The sequence below is a fragment of the Triturus cristatus genome, chromosome 4_2 (genome assembly GCF_964204655.1).
Source record: "Triturus cristatus chromosome 4_2, aTriCri1.1, whole genome shotgun sequence".
Taxonomy (NCBI): Eukaryota; Metazoa; Chordata; class Amphibia; order Caudata; family Salamandridae; genus Triturus; species Triturus cristatus.
The window spans coordinates 687316336-687343668 of record NC_140586.1 but is presented as its reverse complement, the minus strand read 5'-3'; the positions used below and the strand labels follow the sequence as shown (position 1 = coordinate 687343668).

General features: G+C 44.8%; 1 protein-coding gene across 1 annotated transcript in view; it reads left to right on the top strand.

Moving 5' to 3' along the window:
- C8A (complement C8 alpha chain) overlaps positions 1–27333 on the top strand; it is a 447843-nt gene that overhangs the window by 25037 nt on the left and 395473 nt on the right. Inside the window, exon 2 of the mRNA XM_085602506.1 lies at positions 13193–13298. Within this exon, the coding sequence (XP_085458632.1) occupies positions 13193–13298 (106 nt within the window). The remainder of the gene's footprint in view (positions 1–13192; positions 13299–27333) is intronic.

The following is a 27333-nucleotide window of genomic DNA, read 5'->3' as shown; positions in this document are numbered from 1 at the left end:
TTCTTGATTCTAGAATTTCTTTAATTAATTTAGTACCTGGACCTTTCCATTTATTCATAAGCAATTCAGTCAATATGTCAGGTAAGGGACCAGGGTCCGAATGCTGACTCCGATATAGTATAATGAGTTGTTGAATCATATAAATCCCAGCTAACCTCTGTTCATCTGGGGTGAGATTCAAAAATGTGCGTACTACTGTATCATCACTATATTTTCCGGGACTGTCCACCCAATGGACAGCTGCCCTTGCTAAATCTTGTTCATCCATAGAATCGAGAAAATGATAGCCCCTTCGTTCTCGGAGTAGTTTGTCGGCGGTTTGGAACGAATGCTCGTTAGACCTTATATTAATTATAGGTATTTGGAAATTCCTGTCATTATCTGGACATATCGGACGTATTGAGTCAGTATGACATCTAGTCTGATTCCTATTACAAGATCTTCCTCTACCTACATAGGCTATGGTGTCCGACTGTCCTGCGGGCAGTCCTGACCCTTCTTCCTCGCTTTGTTCGAACTCGTCTGCCTCTAATCTCTCTTCGTGTAAGCGTTCTATTTCTTTACGGATCTTTCGGCACATGGCTATTATACAATTTTGCTTATCGTGTCTCCCTTCCGATATATTCTGGCTCCACCTTGTAAGAATTTGCATTGCATCCGGATCTACCCCCGGTCGGTCTTGATTTCTGATCACACAGTTTATGAGGAAACGTAACAGTTCCCCCTGTATCTCTACTTTCTGGTATTCCATAGCTCTGTAAATACATTCTGGATCTCGCCCTGTTTGGACAAAATGGTATATTTTATCTAGATGCGCAGTCATTCCTGGTAACTTCGCTAAATACACTGCGGCTCGTCTGATACGCAAGGATGCCAGGATCATTTCGTCATCTATACCGGGCACCGGGTCATATCTACAATCTACAAGAAGTTCTTTAAGCGCACGGGCACTTACGAATTTGGGTGTACGTGAATGCGCTGACTCTTGAAAAGTAAGTTTATTTATTCTAGGTGGCATAGAAAAAATATTGGTAGCACCTCCCGTGGCCCCATCTGGGGCGTCGGGTGTGAAAGGATTCGTCGAACGTGACACAGCAACTATAGGTGTGGACTCAGCTATAGAAGTACCTGTAACAGATGCAGAAACAGATGTGCTTGCCGGAACTTGTGACTCGATTTGTTGCTGTAGGGATACGGGTGCAGGGTCTTGGCGTTGGACCTCCCTGGTATGCGGTCTATGTGGGGCGGAATTAGCATACTCGGGAGCTGCGTCATCTAAATATGAGGAAAGAAAAACATCTTCTGCGGTTCTAGGATGCCCCTTAGGATGTACCTTGATTGGGAATAATGGGGGTGGCAAGTCTTTCGGTATCTCTGGAGTAGCCTTAGGTAATCCTTCGGCTAGAAGGGGATACATACCATTCATAAGGGCATTTCTTTGTCTGTCTACTTGTTCTGATTTCACTCGGATACCTTCCTCAATTAATAGATTTTCTTGATCTTTGTTTGAACTTTCTTTACTCTTCTCTTCCTGTCTACGTGCTTTTTCTGTACGTCTATGAGATTCTTTACGCCATAACTCGACGGCGTCTTTCTGTGACTGTCTGACTTTCCTTTTCCATAACTCTTCCTCGACTTTCATGATGCACTCTGCATCCCAGGTTCCCGCTGCGGGCCACCTCTGACTTTCTGGTAATCCCTTGGTGTAGTCTACCCATAAATCAAGAAATAATATAGCGTCTAAGCCATGTTTGTGATACATGAAGTGCCCTGGAGTATCCCTAGGAGGAATAGGGACGGCTTCTTCGAGTACCCCTTTTCTAGTAGTGATCTGTCTTAATTTTGAAAAGAGCGGCATATTGACAATCTGATCTGATACTTAATCTTGAACACACTTAATACAAGAGCACAATAATGAACAACCATTCATACCACAATATGCAGGACGTTTAACACATTAAACATTAAAACATTAAACCTTTAACTGAAACAACAATGATGATCGTCTGCATAACTAATCACCACGCTTAATTCTTGACACTTAACTAGATACTTCGGAATTCTTGATATACTGCTAAACAGTACAGATACACTGCTAAAACAGTGCAGACCGAATTTGTGTACCCAAACCCGTCTTGACCGGCACAACCTATGTGCACGTCAGAAATGCCTCCCCAGTAATGGTACTCACCGGGTAGCTTCGGAAACAGAAGGCCTCGGTAACTTGAACTTGAACCGGACTGGACTCGACTCGACTCGTCGGAAACTGGGCTTGACTTCGAACTGGTGGGTCTCTGTATACCTCGGATCTTGCTCTCTCAGCTAGGCTCTGGTCGGGATACTTCGCACTTCTCACCGCCTCGTCTGGGTGTTGATCGCAGTCACAGTCGCCCCCGCTTGACCGGAGGGAGATACAGGAAATCCTGCTGGTACGCGTTATTGTCCGTCCAGCTGTGGCAGGAGACCGGGCCTGCTACTCACCGCCGGCGCGTGAGATGAGAAAGTGTCCCTGTTCGGGCGCCATCATGTGGTAAATAAAAATTCCTTTACCGGGACTGAATTTGATACGGAAACATTATAAAATAGCTCAGTAAAATGAGAGGCAGAATCCGTGATATTAGAGTTTCGGAATGGGCTTTATTCCAGTGATCGATTATAATCGGATGCTCCAAGTTCCATCACCACGGGGGTTCAGGAAGTGAAGTACATACTTTATTGACAAGAAGTAACTTTTATAGTACATACATTACAATGAAGCGAATACAGTAGGCGTAACAATTGATAAGGAAATTGACGTTTCGTCTGCGTAACCAAAAATGGGTGTAATAATGAGTAAAAAGGAACATAATTGGTTATGATGTCATACATAGGTGGATCTATAAGATAATACTTGGCCTAGATGCGCGCGCAGCAGTATGACGTGTAATTGACGTGTAACTAGGGGGTGAAGGGGACTTGACATTAGCTCTACATGTGGAGACGAAAAGTCTGGGGGGTCAAGTCAACCTAATCCCAAATCATATCTAACATCCTATGTTTAAAGAACTATGTTATCCACAAAAGAAGGACTCTCGGACAGAATCTATTCTATACTGACTGTGCGTGCGTGTACAAGCGTCTAAGTGTCTACACTGAATGCGAGGGGGTAGAAATATTCCATGGTAACAGGGCTATGAATTACTTGCATGAGGACAGAGAAGCCGGTCTTTTGCTTGGTAACTGGAAGAATGTTTACTTAAACTACTAGGCAGGAATGCATCGGCTGAGGGGGAAGCAGATAATTCGAAGGTGAAATACAGTTCTTGGCAGAGAATAGGCTGATGTCAGGCTTCGTGAGCCGCGCAGAGAATGAGACAAAGTTCATGGTCACAGATGCAGGCTCAGACTGGAGCTTTCAGAGGCAGAAGGCAAGAGGAGTTTTGATGACAGAACCAGGGCCTACTTGCCTGGACTGTAAAGTGGCATAAGTGAACCATATAAAGCCGGTGGCCTTTCATATTTAGGAATGGAATATCCGGCCTATTCATGGCGGATCTGACAGAGGACATGTTGACGGTGGACGCACATGTATTTGCGTCTTCATAACTGGAACTGGAGGAAACATACATGTACTTGTGACATGCACATGGAACCGTTGGGGTCCAAGATAGGGGACATAACTGACCAGAAAAATCCATATTTCCACAAGCCTGACATCCGTCAACCTTCTAGTCTATTAAAAATTCAAACCGGCTTCTCCGGTAGAGACTCGTTCATCTCAACACAAGTTTTGGTAATACACATCTTCCTCCGAGGACTACTAAGTTTATGAAAAAGTAAGTGCGAGGTGCTACTGTCATGCGTTCACGAGTATCCTTTTTCGGAGAGGAACATAAGCTAAGCATTATTTTTGCTGGGGACAATAGGTAACCCTTTATCAGTTTAGGCGATGTATTATTCGAAAATAGGGTCATCAGCTGTTTCGTTCAAAGTACTCTGAGACGGCTAGTATAGGGCTGGGGTTATCTTTGGGAAAACAGGGTGCTTTAGACATTCTATTTCAGGGTAATTGGTCAGGGGTAATTCTGGGTGGTGGAGATGGTGTCTTCTAAAAAAATAAAAACCACTGACATATAGTCCCCGTGCTGAGGGCCAGATTGGGAGACATCAGTCGTCTTACCTGTCCTTTCTTTCTCAGCCGATTAAGCTCAACATTTGCAAAAAGGAGAGGTAGTAACGTGGTAAAGTATGGTCATTTTTGTTTCTGTCAATTTGTTCGAACACTACCGTGTTTCAGGCCAATTATACACTTACCGAAGAGGTATGTGTCGTTAATTTATTCAAGAAGAAAGAGGGCAAGAAAGAGCCTTTTGTGAGGGAGGGGGAGAGAGAGAGAGAGAGAGAGAGAGAGAGAGAGAGAGAGAGAGAGAGAGAGAGAGAGAGAGAGAGAGAGAGGTGTGCATCAAGTAGGCTATTTGGCATACATACAACACAAAACGAGAGAGACATGGGTAAGATAATAGGCCACTTGGTGCACGCACAACATGGAGTAGCATGGGTCTGTTCCATGTAAGAAAACACTAGCGGGGAAAAGACATAAATTCGGTGATCACGTACACACAAATGCCGGATAGGGTGTGACAGTACATGCATCAAGCGCAGAAACTTAAGACGGAGACTCAGGGCTACGTTGAGTATGGGGACCTCTCCTTTCCTGTCCTCTTTTCCTATGCATGCTGCGTACTTTCAGTATTTTGTAGTTTATCCTAGGGGGTGTCGGGCCCTTTATTCTCCTCCCTTTGATCGGCGGGCGAGCACTTCAATCATACAGTGACGCTCTCCTCAAGTGACCCAAGCATGAAATGCATACACATTCATGTCGTATAATCGTAGCACGCACGCACAATCATATCATACAGTTTTTCATGTTCCCAATGGTGGTCTGTACTTTACGCACTATCTCATAATCGTTTGTCTATGTTTTCCCTGATATTGAACTTGGTGCGGTCATTGTCCACTCCACTCTTCAGTCGGAACTTCGTCGTGACCTATAGAGGGGAAAAAAGAGGGGAGGGGATGTGCAGTATTCAAAAGTACCCTAGCGCGCAGACACGAAAAAGTTCTACTTACCACGTACCAGGCTAGTCGCAGGAATGGGTAATACCACAGACCTATTATTCTTTTTGTCCGAGACAAAGATGCTCTAATTTATTCATTTCCTAAATTCGGGTTCCCTTGTCATACATGCATTTCTCAATCGGTCGTGTATTAAGGTGCAAGATACCATACCTTGCGTTCGGCATATACCCTGAGCTATGGTTGACCATTGTTTAACAACCTTTGGAAAAAGATAGGTGTGATGGGTACAAATTCCGTTAATCAAAAAGATTCAGGCAAATGGGGACTGCATTATCTGTTTTCTATTGCTTGGGAGTAACAATCATTTATTCAAAAGAAGAAATCTTTATCAACCTATGTGATTAGTCATGACACTGATTCCGTAATTCTTTCAAGAGGCCCTTTATTTAAAACAATGTCAGTATACAAGATACGGGCCTACAACCGTTCAGGCCGGCCACGGTGTGAGAGGCGTCGAGTGTCATGAGCAACACTACTACGGCATAAAATCGGTTCCCTCCCCGCCCCTCCCCGACCATCATGTGTGGAAGCATCGCATATATATATATATATATATATATCTCTTTTTAACACAAATGTCACGTGACTGGAACGCCACAAGGGTTTGTAGGCCTCTCCTACATCGGCGCAATCTTGGGGCGAGGTCGGGCCAGAGTACAGTCTAAGTCTTTCCATGAATTAGCTGTTGGACCAGAATTCCTTTCGGTAGTTCGAGAACTTTCGTTAGCGTCAACTTTGCGTCAGCATGGCGTCACTGCGACCCCGTAGAAATGCCATGGTTCGTTCTTGGGGCGGGGCAGCAGGCGGGTTCTTCCGCCGACGCTTCGAACCAGTCTTTCTCACTGCACCAAGCGGAGGCAAGGTGGCTGCCATCCGGGGCAAAGAGCAATGGCGGCGGTTTGTCCTTACCGGAAGTCCGTGGGAGTCGAGTGTCAAATGACTCCAGCCGATTCTGCAAAGCTGAGGGGAGCATTTTGTCAAGGGTGGGGCCCACGCCCAAGCAGACAAGCTTTCGAGTCCAGAATTGTCTCACGGTGGGCTTAGGCCTGGATCCGGAGGAGCCGACCGCCGGAGTCAAAAGGCAGCAGCAGTAGCAGCTCTTCGGTACAGCCACCGGGTGGGTCCAGCAGCAGCGACAGCAGAAGTTCGGATGGTATCGCCACCGGGATGATTCCAGTAGCAGCAACGACAGCAGTTTGGATGGTATCGCCACCGGGGTGGGTCCCCGATTACTTGGCTGCGGGGGCCCACTCCTCGCGTCGGGCGCTAGTGGCGATCCTGGTGAACCCGTGCTTGGGCGGTTGTCCGGTGGTCGCGTGCAGCGGCAGGGTGCAGCTCAGCTGGCCGGTGAGTCAAAGACGGTTGGGTGCAGCTTAGCTGGCCGGCGAGTCAAAGACGGTTGGGTGCAGCTTAGCTGGCCGGCGAGTCAAAGACGGTTGGGGTGCCCTCATCTGCTGGCGAGCCTCCACCTGGGGAGGTGGGGGAGGCCTGTCCGCGGCGCTTCCCCCGGCCAGGGCACCCCTCCGTTATTGAAGAAAGAAGAAAAGAATGGGAAGATCCGCCCAGCGTGGCAGACTCCATCTTGGCGCTGTTAGAGTTTTGGCGCTTCGTATAGCCTCCGGCCTATTCGCACAACCGTCCGCCACTGAAGTCGATGGATTTGGCATGGTTTTTATAGCCCAGAGCTGACTAAAAGGACCGCCCAAAACAGGCCAATGTTGCAAGTTCGAGGAAGGAGAGGCGAGGACGGTGTCACGTGGACGTTAAGGCTTTGGGATGGAGGTTGCAGCAGACTGTCATGTAAATAGTTGTTTTAAAACGTGTTTTAACCTGTTTACCCTGTTGGTGTGTTTATTATATCTTATAAGTTATTAAAATGTTATAACTATACTACTTCGTTGGAGTGTTTGTACATATTTGCAATCTAGCGACGAGCACAAGGAGGTTACTGCGTAACCGGAAAAATAACATAGCCCAATTGTGCGCGATCTAGCCCTAGATTGGTGACGTCGATGGTGGGTGTCAGCAGGCTTCCGTTTGTGCAGGATTTTGTCATGCTTATTGGGCGGGGTGGGCAGTAGGGCAGACATGTTTAGGTAGCGAGAGTAATGGAGTCGGGCTACCTCGTGGCCGTCTCGACCGTGAGCTTGGCTCCTTCCCTTGGTTTCATATGTCCCACAAAGGGCTATCTCCTAGCGTTACTTTAGTTTTGTAAGGTCAAAAAAAGGATCCCACCAGTGCCTTTACTATTTTGTCGATTCCTGCTCGTTCATCCTTTGTTAGTCGATTCATTCTGGTGGACTCTTTCTTTCTCATCTCAGGGTCATCCAACGTTATTGCCGACGTTGTGTTCAGTACAGGAGGCTCGGCCGGCGCGGAGGCCGTGAGGACCGAGGCCCCTGTACTGCTTTCGCTCGTGTTTGGGGGTTGTGGGTGTTGCACTATTGATTGGGAGGGTGCGTATGGAGGGGGCATGTAAATGATCGGGGGACCTAATAGTAATTCATCATTCGTTCGCTGCTTAGAGGACAACTCAGGGTAGAGCAAAGAAGGGGTCCTAACAGCGTACTGGCCTGATGTTTCGGGCTCCTGTCTTAGTTTAGTTTCCCTTCTCTCCTTTATTTCTTCTTCTAACTTTCTAGCGGCAAGGTGAGCTGCTTTTCGTAATTCCTTTTCTGCTTTTACTTCTTCCCTCTTTTTCCGTTGCGTTGCTTCTTTTCGCCACATGCCGATACTGTCAAGCATAGTAGGCGTCGTCTTATTGCTACGCAGAGCTATTTCTAGCACTTCTATCTTATGGTCGTCGAGGGATCCCATCAGTGGCCACTGACTCTCGGGGTCCTTCTTGGTATATTTATGCCACAGCTTGCTATAAGCTACGGCGACTAGTCCATATTTAGTGAACATGTCCTTATTAGGGGTGCCCTCCAGTGGAGCCGGATGGTTCACCTCTAATAAGCGGTCCGGGCAGAACCAACTACCAATCAGTGGGGAGAAGATAGGCATGACGGGTTTCAACGGGGACAAAAGTCAGCACTACCTATCTTTTCACTGCTTGCAAAGACTAGACAGAATATCTCTATTCCTCGTTATTTGTAAGCAGAGAATACCTCCAAAGAACCAATATCGAACAACTAGTGTTCGGACAATCAATCAATCAATCAATGGGGAGATAAAGATAGGCACGACGGGTTACAACGGGGACAAAAGTCTGCGTTACCTACCCTTCGTTATTTGCAAAGACTAGACAGAATATTTCTATTCTACGTTATTTGCAAACAGAGAATATCTCAAAGAGCACTATTCTTCAAAACAATCAATGTTCGGACAATCAATCAGTGGGGAGATAAAGATAGGCACGACGGGTTACAACGGGGACAAAAGTCTGCGTTACCTACCCTTCCCTATCTGCAAAGGGAGAGAGAGAGAGTATTTCTACTCCTCCTCGTTTGTAGACAGCGAATATCTCAAAGAGAACAATCAATGAGCAATACTAGTATTTCAAAACTTCAAACAATCAATCAATTATTTCGCAATTTGTCGTGTATCACGACCTTACCCGGACCGCGTGGACAGTTTCTCGTCTTCCGCCTCCAGCGCCCGATCGTCCTCTACTCTCCGTATTTGCCGTGGCACTCCTGATGGCTCCCAGTCAGGACCGTAGATCACTCGAGAGAGGTCTGCTCGGAACCAGTGAAGTTCGGATGATCGGCTGCCAGACGAGGGTCTATTGGGCAGGAGCTCTCCCGATCGTTGCAGTCGTTCACTCTGTCGTCGGGACCTCTCCCACTGGATCCACGTGTCGCTGATGGGCCCCACGCTTGGGACGCCAATTGTTAAATGGTAGCGGCAGTTTCAGTCGATAACCTTTCAAGTATTGCCCGGCGGTAATCGCCTCTCATACCACTCGATAATTTACCAATGAAAGAGGCAGGCGCCGGAGACTGGAAGGCAGGAAACAAAGTTTTATTCCGTCGGAGCAGAACACATCAGATCAGACAGCAAGGTATCGTCACGAGGTGCTCTAACTGCATCTCTGAGGCCTGGCCTCTTATACACAGGTTTATGACTTTATTGCAGGTTTATTGTACATGGCACATTCTTGAGATTACTTTGATGTAGAAAAGAATGTTTTCGGAATCCCCACTTCGAACTCGTTCCCACACATATCTACAGTAGGAGATGGCTATCACGCAGCTGGACATTCCGCCAATTCCCGGGGATGTGTGCAACCGGCCGGGTCTCAGGGGGTAGGGGCTTTGATCCACTGTAATCCCTTTGATGTGGGGTGTTTCCCTTACAGTAGGGGCAATAAACTGCATCCGCAGGGCTAGGTGATGGCCTGTGATCAGTTCGGACAATGGGGCGCAGAGGAAGGGGGTTATCAAAGAGAGGCATGACCATGTATGGGATGTCGGTCAGGCGTGGGATGTGGTTCCATGGCAGGGTCGCGCAGAAGGAGAAGGTTTATGGCCCATGTATGAGAGAGCGGGGGTGGCTGGTGCGCGGGGGATGCTTGCAGCGCCAGGGGAACGTGCTGGCGATTGACAATGAGCGGGGGAGAGAGTGGGGTGCCTAAAATGGCTGTCGTGTACTCGCTGTGCGTGGCGCTGAGGAGAGGCAAGATGGCGCAGATAATGTTCAGTTTGCAAGCTAAATTTCCACAACATGTCACCAGAGCACTCACCACCTACGTGGAAGAAAACCGAGTTTTAGCTCCCCGCCGGGCCGGTTTTCGTCCAGCCCACTCCACCGAGTCAGTCGTGCTTTCAGTACTTGACAACCTTAGAGAGGGATTGGACACTGACCTCCCCCAGGCCCTGGTCCTACTCGACCTTTCCGCCGCCTTTGACACGGTGGACCATTCCATCTTACTTTCCCGTGTCAGGGCGGCAGGGATCGGCGGCTCGGCCTTGGTCTGGCTGTCCTCCTTCCTAAGTGATCGCACACAAGCAGTGCGTCTGGGCGATTTCTCGGCCGAACCACGGAAAGTGTTATGTGGGGTCCCTCAAGGCTTCTCCCTTTCCCCATTACTTTTCAATTTGTACATAGCTCCCCTCATCTTTGCTCTTCAGCAAATGGAGGTCTCCGTATATAACTATGCGGATGACCTCCAGCTCATATTCTCTCTATCTCAATCCCCTGACTCTAAATCTAACTTCCAATCTATAATGCTCTTCATCCGGGACTGGATGAATCACAACCACCTAAAACTAAACCCAGATAAAACAGAGCTGGTGTTGACAGGTGGTTCCTCCAGTCCCTGGTCCCCCCTCTTTTGGCCCTCTTCTCTTGGGTCCCCTCCTTCCCCTTCCTCCTCCATTAAAACCCTCGGCATTAAACTCAATGACCAACTCACTCTGCACTTCCCAGGTGAGTTCGGTGGTTTCTTCCTCCTTTCTATCTCTTCGAACTATTCGCAAGGTTTCCCGCTTCTTCTCTTTCACGGCCCTAAAACTTATTGTACTAGCTATGGTCATCTCTCGGTTGGACTACGCCAATGCCCTCTACCACGGCATGCCCGCCTATAACGTACGACGACTACAGCTGGTCCAGAACCAAGCCGCCCGCTTGGTTTATAACCTCACCAAATCCCACCACGTCACTCCCCTCCTAAAATCCTTGCACTGGCTCCCCATTCGTGAATGCTCTCAGTTCAAGGTGGGCTGCCTCGCCTTCCTAGCTCAGCTAGGCTCTGCTCCTGCCTTTATCTCTTCAGAGATCAAACTTTATGCCCCTGCCAGGGAACTAAGTTCTTCTTCTCAACACCTGCTGTTAATCCCCCGATTTCATCGAAAAAAATGGGGAGGCTCAAAATTTTCTACCCTTGCCCCCATCTTCCGGAACTCCCTCCCAGCCCATCTCAGATGTTCCACCCAATACTCCCTCTTTAGAAAGGCTTTGAAAACCTACCTATTTTCTAAAGCCTTTCCCCAATAAGTCAAGTCCCTCCCCTGCTTTCCTTTGCCTCTCAAGGACTCAGTATACTGTAGCGCCATGAAACCGCCAGGTGGACGTGCGCTTTAAAAATAATTTAAAACTCAAACTGAGGAATTGCATAGGGTGATGAGGATCACATTTCATGCCTATACTAATAGGTATACCTCCCGGGGAGGTATTGATTTATATTGTCTGTTTTGCCATGGTGTACACTGTATCTGCCAATGCCATTGAATTATTGGATGTGGTCTAAAGTATGGCAGATATTATGCTTATCTTCCTTATGATATTAAATCAAATTGTCAGAATCATATGTTAACAAATAAATATTTGACTTTTTTCATTGTGTATTTATCATCATAAAACAGACTGCCCTACTGAGTAAGTAGAGTAGAGTAATGGAAATAATTGTCTAACTTTAGTATTGTTGTTATCAAAACCAATTTCAATTAGCACAAAGAACAAAATGCAAGGAGTTTGACATTCAATAAATATGTTTCGTTTGTGGCCAATACTTAACATCATATGCAGAATAAGAAAGCATTCTGCGCAGAGGTGTAGTGTAGCACAAAGCTCATGCATTTTAAGAGTAGAGCATTGGATCTGCACAGAGGACTTGGACATTCCAGTACCTTCTCTGCACTGTACCTTCACCAGCCCTGCATCAGATGAGAATTTTCATAGGATATCAAGAGGTGTGCAAGATGCTTTCTTTGATCAGGAATGCACTAAAATGTGCCACTGCTATCCTGCATGGCATCATCCAAAGAGCTCAATCTTGCATCAGGGCCGATGTGTTTGTACAAGGTAGCGTGTGGGTATGCAGTACATTTTGTGCACATACAAATTCTGAGATGAATTCATATATGTGGAAAAGTAAACATCTTTTACCCCACAGGCAGAACCATGACCTGTCTTTACTCCGAAATCACTGCCCCGACTGCACGTCACCACGCGTTCCTTCCACATTTGCAGGTTGCGTCATACATCCTCCTTTTGACCCTAATCTAAAAGATGCACTTATACATGTTCAACCCATTACTGTGCTTAGTTTTTGAGCTTTGAAATGCATTTAGAATAACACAGAGGACATAGCTGAGTGAGATTTCCAGTTAAATTTATATGGAATCATCACTTAGCTTGATGTTTATTGTTTTGATGCACAATACACAGTTATTTGCTTTATTCATTTTTTGTGATGTATGGTATTTGAATTGAACTGTCTTGTCCTGTGGGATATATTTGTTCAATGAAAAAAGTTGAGAAACGTCCCTTCTTATAACACATCTGAAGTTCATAATATGCTGTTTAAAATATTACAGAATTAATTGTAAAATAAATACATGGGCCAAGAAAATAGCCTTACTTGACCTGGTTTGTTCAAAGATGAAGTTTGAATAATCACAGCCATTTTACTGTTTTGCGAAACATTTGAAAGGTCCAATCTGGCTGTGTGTAAAAAGGACCTACCCCAAAGTTCATTACTTTTTGAAAGGCGGCATTTTCCTGTTCTCACCATTTGCTACTTGCTGCGTGCCCTGGGTTACATGATTCTGCTGTTAGGTTTTGTGTATTCCTCCCAGGCAGTAAGACAATAGGACTTAGGTGTGGGGAGGATGGGCATTCTAATACGATCGATGGGACAGAGCTGTTAGCTAGACTAGACTAGATATGTTATTACATTGTGTATCCAGTGGTTACTGTAATGGTTTACAAGGCATATTTAAACCAATTCTCTTGGATAGACTTGTCATCTGTTGGATAGTCATATACTGTAGTGGGATCAACCATGTCAATGAAATTTCGGACCTTAGAGCCTGCATAGTTGAAGATCCAAGAAAAGTGACAATTTCTAGTGGGTTTCTTTAAATGTGAATGTTGGACATCAGTGCTAGCAATGTGTTAATGACTAAGGAAGTCGTTGTATTAGTGGGCCAAGGAAATGGTTGAATATCTCTCTTGATTCTTATCTTTATTTGTTGTGTGGTTTGTCAAGGATATCTGGAGATGAGGTAAAAATAAATGTGATATTTCTCATTTTTGTTACAAAAAATATACTGGTAAACCAATTGTTTTCTTTGTGCCCTGAATTCATTTTAAAATAGAAGCTAAAATGTATTGTTTCATTTCCAAGGAGGGTCAGCCGAGCCGCCTCAGATTCCCAGACCCCTTATTCTTTGGATTGCCAGCTCGGTCTATGGTCTCAATGGTCCACATGTTTTGCTTGCCAAGAGCAAAAGGTAAGAATTTACAACACTATGTTTTTTAAAAATGTATATACATCCATATGTTGCATTTCATCCAGCTCTTTCATGTACTCAGAATTATATAAAACAATTAGGTTAGAATGATGGAAAACCAGTGAAGTCCTCCACATTCTACTGCGCCATTTTACAGAGATACCCAATCTTCGTATGAATTACATAAGTGAACCATTCTCAATACATTCTATTATTCCCTTCTGGTAATTCACCTACAGATGTGTGAACTTTTAGCCATCACATACTGAATATTGATTCCATCACTAACATATTAGGATTTCCTTTCACTCTTTTTAATGTAAGTATGTCATATGCACATTTTGATGATTAATGTGATTGTTACCCTCCCCTCCCACCTTGCCAGCTACACTCCATCTTCAGCTCATGCAAATCCATAAAACCTACTGAGGTTCTATTAGTGGCTGGCAAAACTAAAGCGTTAAATGCTCTACGCTCCCTCTGAGTTGTCTTCCACAAACAAATCACCCCCCCTTGTGTGCCAGAAGCAGTGGGCAACTTCATAGCCTGTTTCTGGCCCTTTGAAATATGTGTTCAGTACACCTGTCTTTAGAAAACCATCTTCAAACCCCTACATACTGGCCAGCTATAGGCCTATTTTCTGCTTCGCTTTTATAGAAAGAGCATATAGAACTAACCCAACTCCTCCATGACCATCAATTCAGATTCTGACCTGTGAAGGACACCAAAGCTGACTTAGGGCCTGAGTTAATTCTTGGTTGTATGGATACTCCAACTCCATGGCAACGGAGTATCCTTACTGCCAAGAATACAGAACGCCTGCCAAATTCAGATGTGGGCAGATATCTGTTTTAATCACTCAGTGGAGTAAGGGCAGTCAGAGGCAGACCTCTCATTTCACTTACCTAATTTAGAAGGGCTGAATTAGAGGTCAGTTTTCACTGCCTTCCACCGACAGGAAAACCCAGGTGGTAAGTGGCGGTAAAAATAGCTAAAGGCTCTCTTCATCATGGGAGAGGACTCCCATGGCAAGGGGAGCTTTTTCTTTGTTACTTTCTAAAAGAAAAAATGCTTGCGGTTTTCCTTTTGAAAATAAAGAAGAAAATAATTTGGTGGAGTCCTCAATCATGTTGACAGAACCCTGCAACAAACTGCAAACAGTATTTACTGTTGTGGCAGTGATTCCTGGCATTGCTTTAGGAAATGACTGACAGCTTGGTAGTCACTGCATAATTTGGCAGGCGGGGGTGCAGCCAAGGTGACAGAGTAAAAAGACTAAAACTTTCAGCAGACATCTCCAGGCCTGTATTGTAATGGGTTCAGTCTTTGCTCAGTGCCCTTAACTATCTCTGGCATTCCTTATAAATTGCCCCTCTAATGCTTTCTTTTGAAAGTTTCCATATACCCTATGAAACTCCTCTTTGAACTCTGTCACATGAACCTCTAAACGAATGCAAATAATATAGAAATCCAACTCAACATGGAAAATAGTCCACAGATTCCAACAATCATAAAATCAATGGGTGGACTATGTGTTCCAACGTTCCACAGATTCTACCTTAACCTTTGTAGTAGGGACAACAAATTTGCCCTCGAACCAATCCACTGGCACTCAGTAGTTTCCAGGTTTAAACTGAAGATCCTAGACATGGCCACCAAAACGTACTGGGGAAAAGGGCCTGAGTACCTGGAGGAACTGACAACTCCCAACCAGAGAATTTCACTCTATGTCAGTCCACTTGAACAATCAATATTACTGGGAGAAGAAGAGCTGATAACTGGTTATGCACATGTTAAGACTCTGGAATGTTCTTATTGAAACCTGAGTGCTGAACCTAACGTTAGGGAACTCACATTCAAAACTGATTTTTTTCAACTTGCCATCAACTGATCTTATTACAGAACAGTGATCACAAATAAGCAACATCTAAATCATGATCCACCCTACCTAATTGAACCCTAGCTTCCCTGGAGCTCATTGATTTGGAATTCCTTTTTAACAAACAAACAACGTCACTGAAAATATAATGCGCTCATCTGCTGCTGACTAATTGGAGGATCAAACCCTCTATTAAATGAAGGCGTGTTATTGAGTCAATGATATCAAAATAATTGGGTATCTCAATATTGTCCTGTTGTTCCTGCTGAGCTAATTCAGGATATTGTTCATGATTTGTAATTTTAATGTCACAAATTCTGCAGTATGTTACTTGGCAATGAACATCCCATCTAAAATACACTGTTGTGGGCAAGCAAACAGAAAAAGATCATTGTTGAGTTGCCATCAGCCTGAATTGATGATTAAACGTTTAAAAGTAGAATCCTCAATGGCAGACACTATATTTTGCATTGATAAATCAAAACAACAAAACAGATTCATTAGGCTATTATAGCAGCTTGGGTAAGGAGTGTTAAGCTTTTATTCTCTGTCACATTTGCAATCAGGATCCTCAAATTGGTATATTGAAGGGTGGATATCTGTGCAACTTTGATCTATTCTGGCCTTAGCAACAGAGAAATAAACTTCAGTGTAAATGTTAGGGTTTGTAGATTTTTCTCAAACTCAGACATGTTTGGTCGATTTGCCTGGACCTTTGGTCCCTGTTTTCAGGGAGCTAGACACAAGAGACTAAGGGACTTATTCACAAGCCCCTTGAGCTGCTGTGCGTCTCTTTTCATATGGGAAAAAGTGACGTACTGGTGGTTTAAGGGGCTTGAAAAAAAGACCCTCAGTCTAAAGGCTTGATCATGGATGGCCCAGACATGATATATTCTAACACTGCCAAATTTGAAATTTATCAGGTGCAAAATGGTACATAACTTGCGCATTTTGGTGTCCAAATCACATCCACATCTCTCGTTATTTATTAGACATTTCCCCCTTAGGTTTTACCAACTGAACTTTATGTGAGGTGCATAGTGGTTTTCACACAGCCTGTGATATGGGTTTTAACAGTAGCTAGAGCACATATTGTAAATGTTTGGGCTGACTGTATTCAGGGTCTTGGAGTCTGGAAACGGGATAGAAGGCAAAAAGATGGAATGTATGTGATTTGGGGTGTCCTAGAAAGGACACCCCAAAATTACTTAGCCCAAGACAACTTTAATAGGACCCAGAGCCTTGCGTCCTTTGAAGCTTTAACCCAGGCCAAAAGTGTAGCTGCTGTCAGACAACACTGAAGTATCAGAAAATAGGACATCGAGCTAATGAGAAGAGAGATGAAGGATAGAAGCTTGCCATCGTCAAAGAAAAATAAGTAATTACCTGATTCTTCCAGTGAATGTTGCATGGGTAGGTTATGGATTATTGATCGGTGTTAGTAGAATAGTAGAATATTAGAATGTGGACTGTCATAGGAGTATGGAATCTTAGTGCGGTATTATTAGGAGAGTGGTAGAATGTTGAGGGGATTATGACTGTGCAGTTGAAGAGGACAACTTGATTGTAATTGCCTGTACATGTCTTATGGCATTTGAATACTGAAGAATAAATCAACTTATTGAAGATCTGAAAAGACAGGAAAGAAAGCAGAGACAGATTCTTGACAAAATGGCCAATGAGAGTGAACTCAGAAACTTCAGTGTGTAAACCATCAGAGTGCATTCCACAAGAACTGCTGGTAGCAGTCATGTGATGGGAGTGCCATTCATATCTTGGCCTAACACAGTCCTCGAATTCTAAAACAAAACTTAGGCAGTTGTGTGGTGTATTGGCTGCCCTTTTACTGTAGAACTCATCTGCATAATGAATTATTTAACATAGTCTTTAGAGAATTTGTTCATAAGCAGATTTTCAAGTTGCTTTTTCAGGGAACTAACACAATTTTATATTTCATGTCGGATGGGATACCATCTATGAGCATGTGAAAGGCGCCATCTTAAGAAAAATCTAATAAGGTCCCCAAGGAAGTACTTTAAGAATTTTAGGGACATCACTAAGAAAAACTTGGTAGACTTGGGTATAAGCATCAGGAATGTTATTAAGTCCTTGGAGCAGGGTGTGCACAATGTGTGTACTTTGCTTTCTGTAATTAAACAAAATCTTATGAATGTTATGCAAAATGACACGTGATTATGTCAAATGCAAATCTGCTATTCAGTTCTATATTTTTGTATGAAATGCATCCTAGTGTAAATTTTTGACACATGCTGTGAGTAACAGCTGTTCGCATCTTAGAAGTTTGAGTTGTTCCTGCGCGCTTATTGAAACACTTGACAGTGAACAGCATGTAATTACGTGATGTGGCATACTGCTGTCATATTTTTAACTTAGTTTAACAAGTGTAATCCGGAATTACCAAAATTCAGCCAATTACCACAGCATATTTTAAATTTTGCCCTTGCCTAGTTAATACATATCAAGGACAGTACAATCTTACTGCAACAGAACAAATCCTAGCAAGTTATTTTAAATAGTCACATACTTATTGGATAAAAGGCTGACTGATCCAGACCAGGCAGTCAATAGTTCATTGACCCCTTCAGCCTACCAAGAGTGAGCGTTCACATCCAGGTTGTTGGAAATATACTTAGAATCCTGTGAAAGGGTTTCAACATGACCTGAGTTGTTAGCTTGGGCCATAGAATATACCCAAAAATACCTTCAGGTGTCTAAGTATATGGTGTCTGAGTTGCTGAGTTCAGGAATTGTAAGAAATTGGGTTACTGGCTGAGGGGGTGAAACCCTACCTACGAAACCACAATCCTTGTCAGGGTAAAGTCACATGCAAACCCCAAATTAACCTGTGCTCAACCCTCTGGTATCTTGGCACAGAGCAGTCAGGCTTAGCTTGGACACAATGTGTAAAGTATTTATTGTAGAACTTGAAACAGTACTAAAGTGAAAACACAACATAAGGAAAATCCCATATCAATTTTGAACAAAAGAATACACTTTCATTAATAAATCAAGACCAAAATGAAAAAATCCAATCAGTAGTACCAGAGGTATTCAATTTTAAAGGTTTTTAAAGCGCCAAAAATAAAAAGTGCCAACTTTGGATACCTGGTTGTGCAAAGCCAGGTCAAAATCAAAAGTTCAGGCTAACCTAATTGGATTGTGGACCAGCTACCGGGACCCAGTTAGGCCCACAGAACAACATTTCCTTAAATTTGATTGTGGAGTTTTGTAAAGTCCTGTGTCAAGTATGCGTCATGTACTTGAGGTGATGTGAGGTCCAGGTTAGAGATACACTATGCAGCACTGGACCTGCTAGGCTGTGTTTCAATATCCTGCGTTGTCATCGAGAATGCTGTCGACGAGAGGGCTTGCGATGCGAAGTCCTGCGTCGAGGGTGTGTCTTTCACCGGTTGGTTCCTAAGAAGCTGCGGGGCTTTTGATGAGGAGCCCTGCATTTTCATCGAGGATGCTGTCAATGAAGGTGTGCGATGCGAGGGCCTTTGGTGAGGATGCATTGCACAGCAGTGGTTCCGATCAGCCTGTTGGCTGTGGCACTGATGTTAAGTCCTTGCAACAGGAAAGTCCACTCAGCTGAGTCAATGTGTGGGTTCTGCTCAGGGTTGAGCTGCGCAACAGAAAGGATGTCTCCGTTCTGCTAGGTCCACAGAAGGGCTGGCATATTGCACCTCTAAAGGTCCAGGACTAGGGTGTCACCACTTTGCAGGGCAGGACTCACAGTTGCGGCATCCAGGTGCTGATTACAAGTCCTTGCAACAGGAAAGTCCACTCAGCTGAGTCAATGTGTGGGTTCTGCTCAGGGTTGAGCTGCGCAACAGAAAGGATGTCTCCGTTCTGCTAGGTCCACAGAAGGGCTGGCATATTGCACCTCTAAAGGTCCAGGACTAGGGTGTCACCACTTTGCAGGGCAGGACTCACAGTTGCGGCATCCAGGTGCTGATTACAAGAGACAAATCCTTGGAGTCACTCTGGTGGTCCTGGGTACTGGTATAGGTCCAGTCAGTCTCACCCAGGCAAGAGTGTAGCAGGGCAGCAGGCAAGCACAGCAGGGCAGCAGTGCTTCTGGTCAACAGTCCAGCAGTGCGGTAGTCCTTTCAGTAGCACAGTAGTCCTTCTTCCTGGCTGAGTCTTGCTCAGGTCCAGAAGTGTCCTGAAGAGTTGCGGTATGAGGGCCAATATTTATATCTGGTGCCTTCTTTGAAGTGGAAGAAGTGTCTAGAGGATTCCCTTTGAAGTGCATAGGTTTCCTGCCTCTCCTGCCCTGGATCCCAACTAAATACACGGCGTATGCAATCCTCTGTGTGAAAGCAGGACTTAGCCTATTCAGAGGTAAATCGGGATGTGCATAGCTTTACTTTCCAATCCTGCCAGCGATGGCCTATCCAGGGCACATTTAAGCTCTCTATTGTGTGTGGCTGTTTTGGAGGAATTCAGAAAGATCTACTATCAATTACACTTAGTCATGTGACCCAGAGACAGGCTGCAAGCACTAAATGGCTAACGCCGGATTTTACCAACATTCTAAAAGTTCAGCAATAACAAGGTAATGGATGGAGTACTTGAACTAATCGAAGCCACTGACAATAGCTCGGGCCGCATCCCAATCCATTGTTTTGTTGCCCAACATCTCACCTCAATTTGGACCCAGCCATATACAAATTAGTCTTGGACCTTCTCTGTTGGGAACAGTCAAGCCGAACTGCCAAGTTAGGTCCTCCCTGAACTGGAATACCAGCAATTTAAGACTGGTTTTGCCCTTCTTACGGACTCTCAGCCAGCTGTTGCTTGATTCCAGTGGCACAGTGAAAACAAGACTCATGTCTGGGCATACCCATCGCACTTGTGTCAACTGCAACAACAACAAGGTGATGGATAGAATGCTTGACTTAATCTCTCGGGCTGTATCCTAAACCATAGTTTTTCACCCACCATGTCTCCTCAGTTTGGACCCAGCCATATGCAAATCTTTCTTGATGCTGCACCAGTGAGAACCTTCCAGCCCAAATTGCCAAGACAGGTCCACCCTGAACTGGAATACAAGCAACCTAGGACCAGTTTTCCAATGGCACATTGAGCAGGTGCCCACGTGTGTTCCAGTTGAGGTGGAACCTGGCTTGGCAGTTTTAGCTGGACTGTTACTATTGGAGCAGGGTCAAGACTGATTTGCATATAGCTGTGTCCAAACTGAGGTGGCATGGTGTGTAAAATAACAATGGATTTGGATGTGGCCCAAGTGATTTCTGGTGACTGAGATTAATTCAAAGCAAACACAAGGAGATGATGGACAGAGTGCTGAAACCTTTTAAACACTCACCCCAGTCACAGATCTGGGTTGAATCCATCATCATTCTTTAATTCACTTTGCCACCCCAGTTCAGACACAGCTATATGCAAATCAATCTTGACCCTGTGCCTCATGGGAGCAGTCCAGACCGAACTGCCAAGCCATGTCTTCCCTGGACCGTAAACAAGCATCTTGGGACCGGTTTCGGGCTAACAGCCCTCATCAGCCAGGCTAGCTTGAATCCAGTGGCAAAGTGAGCAAGGGAACCACGTCTGGGCATACCCTGCCATCTTAGGGTGAACAAAGCAAACACAAGAAGATGATGAACGGAGTGCTGAAACTTTTCAAACACTCACTCCCAGTCACAAATCTGGGTTGAGTCCATCAACATTCTTTAACTCACTTTGCCACCCAAGTTCAGACACAGCTATATGCAAATCAGTCTTTGCCCTGTGCCTCATGGGAACAGTCCAGACCGAACAGCCAAGCCATGTCTTCCCTGGACCGGAAATAAGCATCCGAGGACCGGTTTTGGGCTAACAGCCCTCATCAGCCAGGCTAGCTTGAATCCAGTGGCAAAGTGAGCAAGGGAACCACGTCTGGGCATACCCTGCCATCTTAGGGTGGACAAAGCAAACACAAGGAGATGATGAACGGAGTGCTGAAACTTTTCAAACACTGATCCCCAGTCCCAGATCTGGGTTGAATCCATCATCATTCTTTAGCTCACTTTGCCACCCCAGTTCAGACACAGCTATATGCAAATCAGTCTTGACCCTGTGCCTCATGCGAACAGTCCAGACCGAACTGCCAAGCCATGTATTCCCTGGACTGGAAACACGCATCATGGGACCGGTTTTGGGCTAACAGCCCTCATCAGCCAGGCTAGCTTGAATCCAGTGGCAAAGTGAGTAAGGGACCCACGTCTGGGCATACCCTGCCAACTTAGGGTGAACAAAGCAAACACAACGAGATGATGGATGGAGTGCTGATACTTTTCAAACACTCACCCCCAGTCACAGATCTGGCTTGAATCCATCATCATTCTTTAGCTTACTTTGCCACCACAGTTCAGACACAGATATATGCAAAACAGTCTTGACCCTGTGCCTCATGGGAACAGTCCAGACCAAACTGCCAAGCCATGTCTTCCCTGGACTGGAAACAAGCATCCTGGGACCGGTTTCGGGCTGACAACCGTCATCAGCCAGGCAAGCTTGAATCCAGTGGCAAAGTGAGCAAAGGAACCACGTCTGGGCATACCCTGCCAACTTAGGGCAAACAAAGCAAACACAAAATGATGGACGAAGTGCTGAAACATTTCAAACACTCTCCCCCAAATTTAAGCATTTCACAGATCACTGTTTGGTGAACTTTCTAAAAGTGAAATTTTCAAAATTGGCATTCAGAATCTGACTTTACCATAAAATAGGAATTTTTATTACAATTCCAAAGACACCAACCAAGATGTTTACCTGCTCCTATTGGGAAGATATCCTTATTAAATGTGATAAGGTAACTCAAATGTTACCCCATGGAAGAGGAAGGCCTTGCTACAGTGAAAAACTAAGTTAAGAGATTTTCACTATCAGGACATGTAAAACTTAAAAGTACATGTCCTGCTTTTTAAATACCTTGCACCCTGCCCTGTGGGATGCTTGGGGCTTATATGTAAGCCCAAGTGGGCTGCTTGGGGCTTATATGTACTAAACCACCTTATATGTACTCACCATTTTGTAATCCTATTTTAACTCATGTATTTTAACTTGTGATTGATTTCTTACTCAGGTGATTCTCTTACTGACAAAATAATTTTAAAATTGTGTAAAGTGTATCTATTTGTTTTGCACTGCTTTTGTCCTCAACCTCATCTGTTGGGGATCTGGCATTTCCCCTTGCAGGGACCATGGAGCACGAGCGAGACTCACTCACCATAGAGTTTTGATCGAGGCTGGAGGTCGGAGGTCTAGTTGCCGACTCCACCTCTCATTTAAATGACCACTGCGTGCGGGTGCGGAGGTAAGAGCACTGACAGTGAAGCTCTGCCTCACATACATTTTACTCACCATTTTGTAATCCTATTTTAACTTGTGTATTTTAACTTGTGATTGATTTCTTACTCAGGCACATCTCTTCCCAACGAAATTATTTTAAAATTGTGTAAAGTATTTGAATTTGTTTTGCACTGCTATTGGCCTTAACCACATCTTAAGGGGATCCGGCACTTCCCCTTGCAGGGACCATAGAGTATGAGCGGGACTCGCTCACCATAGAGTTTTGATCAAGGTTGGAAGTCGGCGGCTAGTTGCCAACTCCACCTCTCATTTAAATGACCACTGCGGGCCGGGGATCGCTGCGGATGCGCTCAGCGGGCGCGCCAAAGGCAAGCCTGTCTGCGCCCGTCCGCACCTGACCAGGACCAAGGGCCAGAAATTCTAGCACCCATGCAACGCAGGTACATATCAATACTCTAGGAAGCAGCTACTAGAAATTAGGCCACTGCCATATCAAACCTGTGCGTTCCATGTAGGAATAGACAACTCACCCTCCTCCATGGCTCCCTGTCTCACTTGTGGTTATAGGATATTCACTAGCTCGACAAGTCAAGTGCGGGCACATACCTATAAAGAAGGTAATTGGAAGATTGGGCTGATAAATGCCCGCTCTATCATAAAACACGTATCAGACATCAGAATCATGCTAGAGGAAGAGCCTCTGGTCATATTGTTTGTTACCGAAACCCTGGCTCAACATCAGCTCAGGTCCTGATATTCATCTCGCCCTCCCCCTCGGCTATCAGCTATATAGGCAAGACCTCACCCATAGAATTGGGGGTGGCATCGCTATCATATTACAAGAGAATACAAATGCACCTTACCCAACTTCGCGCTCCCTGATTGTGAAAGTGCCCTGTTTCATATAGCTTCATCTTCCATCCACACATTCGCAGGAGTACTTATCTACAGGCCCCCAGGCACCAGCAGCAGATTTTTAGAGGCATTACCCGATTACTTATCCAGTCTTACTATGGGAAAGGGCCGACTGACAATGCTTGGTGATTTCAATCTTCATGTAGATAAACACGACTCCAATCGCATTAGACAGCTGCAAGGCGACATGGAAGCATTGTAATTTATCCAACTCCTAACGTCATCTACCCACAAGAAAGGCCATATCTTGGATCTCATTTTCTCCAGCACGCAGCGCAGCGCAGCTTATAGTTTCTAAACCATCACGTACCTTGGTCAGACCACTCTTTAATCATCTTCACTTTACCCAAGCTGCTGCAACTGCAAAAATCCCTAGCACAAAGCATCACTAAGAGTAGTTGGTCTAAAGTGGACCCTAAAACATGGCAGACCACCCTCAAGAAAAATTCCCCTACTCTCTCCAGGAATATAGACGAGAAATACCAGCAGTGGGAACAGTGGATTACCCAATCTGCCAACATCTGCGCACCGGAAAAAACTTTTAACTGCAAACCTTACACCAAAATCACCCCATGGTATAACGAGCAGCTACTCGCACTGAAAAAACAATGCAAAAAATTAGAGAGAGGTTGGACGAAAAAGTATGACCCCTCCCTTAAATCTGACTACAAGTTGTTAATGAGATTATACCATAATGAAATGAAGACAGCCCGATCCAAATTCTATGAAGAAAAAATAGCCCGGGCAGCAAAATCTCCTAAAGAACTGTTTAAAGTAGTAAAAACCTTGACCAACCCACACGAAAATACCAATGCCCCCTCACTTCTATTATAAGATGTAATGACATCGCAGCCTATTTCTCTAACAAGGTGACAGAACTATACGATCAATTACCATAAAATAGGGAACTACTCACTGCAATAATTGTTAAATCGCCCCCTACCTCTTCACTAGCCCAATTCCCTAGATTAGAGGAAGAGAAGGTCCGACATCTAATCAGGACAACCAAATCTGGCTCCCTGTTGGACCCAGCGCCCCCACGTCTCCTAGTGGATGCTCTGGATATTCTTTTACCCTCGGCGACCAAACTTCTCAATCTCTCCATAGATTCAGCTCTAATACCAAAAGTTTGGAAGCACGCTATCATCAAGCCACCCCAAAAGAAACTAATCTTGATCCCACTATCTTGAATAATCTCCGTCCCATTTCCGTTTTACCATACCTGGGCAAACTCCTGGAGAAGCATGTCAAACACTCTCTGTCTAATTTCCTGGAGTCCAATGGCACCTTCCATCCTTCTCAGATGGGTTTTTGAGCCACATATAGTACTGAGTCAGCTCTATTGACAGTCACTGAGGAGCTAAAATCTACACTTGATGAGGGACTGTCTGCCGCCATCCTCCTGCTGGACCTCAGTGCAGCCTTTGACACTGTAGATCATGCTACCTTAAAAGTGAGATTAGGGAAGTGGGAATTTGGGGAAAAGCCTTGGAGTGTCTCGCCTCCTTCCTGGAGAACAGATCCTTCCAGGTGATGGAAGGAGACTGAGTCTCAGAGCACCTCTCAACCACATGTGGCGTCCCGCAGGGCTTGTCCCTCAGTCTGACTTTGTTTAATGTTTATGTCCATCAACTGGCTGAGGTGGTGCAGGCATATGGAATATCGGTGGTGTCATACGCCGATGACACCCAGCTAGTGGTGTCTTTTTCTAACGGTTCAGAATCTAGCAATAATCAACTACCCGCTTGTTTGGAGAAAGTAGTGAATTGGATGTCCAACAGCTGTTTGAAGCTGAACGGTGGGAAAACAGAATTTATGCTGCTTGGAGACCCAGGCATCCACTGACCCCTGAAACATTGGCCAAAATGTATGGGAGACCTTCCTATCGCTAAACCCACTATATAAAACCTTGGAATTTGGCTGGAAGACTCCCTAACACTGGATTGTCAATCCATAAAACTCTCAGGGACTTGTTTTGCCGTGCTTAAAATGTTAAGGAAAATCCATGATGTAATCCTTGAGCACCTGAAGAAGACGGTGATACAATACCTCCTCATCTCATGTCTGGGCTATGGAAAGTCGCTCAATTGGGGTTCACCTAAATATGTCTCTAAGAGGCTGCTAGTGTTAAAAAATGTGGCTGCCAGACTCTTGTTGAAAATCCCTAATCGCACATCTGCTAAGGAATCACTCAAACCGCTCCATTGGCTGCATATCAAGGCCAGAGTTAAGTTTAAAACTCTCTGCATAGCTCGTAAAGCTATCAATAACTCTGGGCCCGAAAAACAGAGGAATCTAGGTACACCCCATCTAGACATCTCAGCTCTTCCCAGCAACAGCTCCTCAAGACAACCAGAATTAAAAGAGCCAGATGGGGCGATAGATCTTTTGCCCATATGACACAGAAGCTATGGAATGCCCTCCCACTAGAAATCCGAGCTGCGCCAAACGAAATTGCTTTCAGGAAAAATTTGAAAACCTGGCTTTTCCCACAATAATTAGACGTTGGCTCAGCTCTTCACTGTCAGAATTCTCTTTAGCGCTGGGAAGCCCACGGGTAGCCATGCTCTCTACAAATTCAAATTCAAAAGGAAAGTTTGGGCCTGGCAAAAGGTTTCATTTGCCAGGTCAAAATGACTGTTTAAAACTCCCCACACAGGCTGCAATGTCAGACCTGAGATAGGTTTGTAAGGCTATTTAAGTGGATGGCACAACAAGTGCTGCAGGCCCACTAGTAGCATTTAATTTACAGGCCCTGGGTACATGTAGTACCACTTTACTAGGGCCTTATGAGTAAATTAAATATGCCAATTGAGGACAAACCAATGTGACCATGTTTTAAGGAGTGAGTTCCTCCACTGTAGCACTGGTTAGCATTGTTAAACTAAGCAGGCCAACAAAAACGAGATCATAAAAGTATGGAGGAGTAAGGCAAAACATTTGGGGGAAGACCACTCAAAGACTGACAAGTCTAACAGGAATGATATCTAGACCCAGGCAAACCATGATAAAAGTGAATTTGCAGAATGTTTGGATGAATCACTTATTAATGGGGTTAATGGGCCTTAATGCCTTTTAACCCCTTGAGTGCCCCGCCCTTTCCCCGCCCTGTGCCGGCCCTTTCATTAGCGGGCGGGGTTCATGACGAGATAGTCTCGTCATGGGCACAGCGCAACCACGGCCCATGACGAGACCATCTCATCATGGGCACTCAAGAGGTTAAGGGCCTGTGATTTAGATGATGTAGAACCATATGTCACATGTGTTTAAATTCCTGTGGTGGGGGTCGGGCACCTCCAGGACTGTGTGCTTTCCTTTCTATCTGTTAGCCTTGCAGGTATGGGAAGGCCCCACAAATGATCATTCAAAAGAGAAATATTTATTACATGAGTCACCATCTTTTCTCCTCTTCCTTCTCGTCATCTGTAAACTTGGCCAGAGTATCTCTGAGAGTAAACTGTGATGATGGGATTGAATGGGTATTAGAAAACTGGTGAAAACTATTGAATTTAGATTGAGATGAGCTGATAGATGCAGGACAGTAGCCAGTCTAATTCCCAATATTGCTCATGGTGAGTTTAAGGATATTTGATCAGAGAAATAGATGAAGGAGCAGTACATAAGGAAAAATGACATGACCTGAGAAAAAAAGAGCAAAATAGCTTCCTGACATCAGCATTACAAGAGAACTGTTAACCAGTTAAAAACAAGGGTGAAACCTAAATGCTCATAAGGCAATACAAATCTGAGACTAGAGAGGAAAGCCACTGAATTAAGAGGAGGGGTTGGATCAGACAAAAAAAGTCATCCAATAATGAGCAAGCAGATGAACCAAAGCCCAATCTCTAGTATTATATACGTTGTCTATTTTTTAAATCACACAGGTGAATACTGTGTTAACTA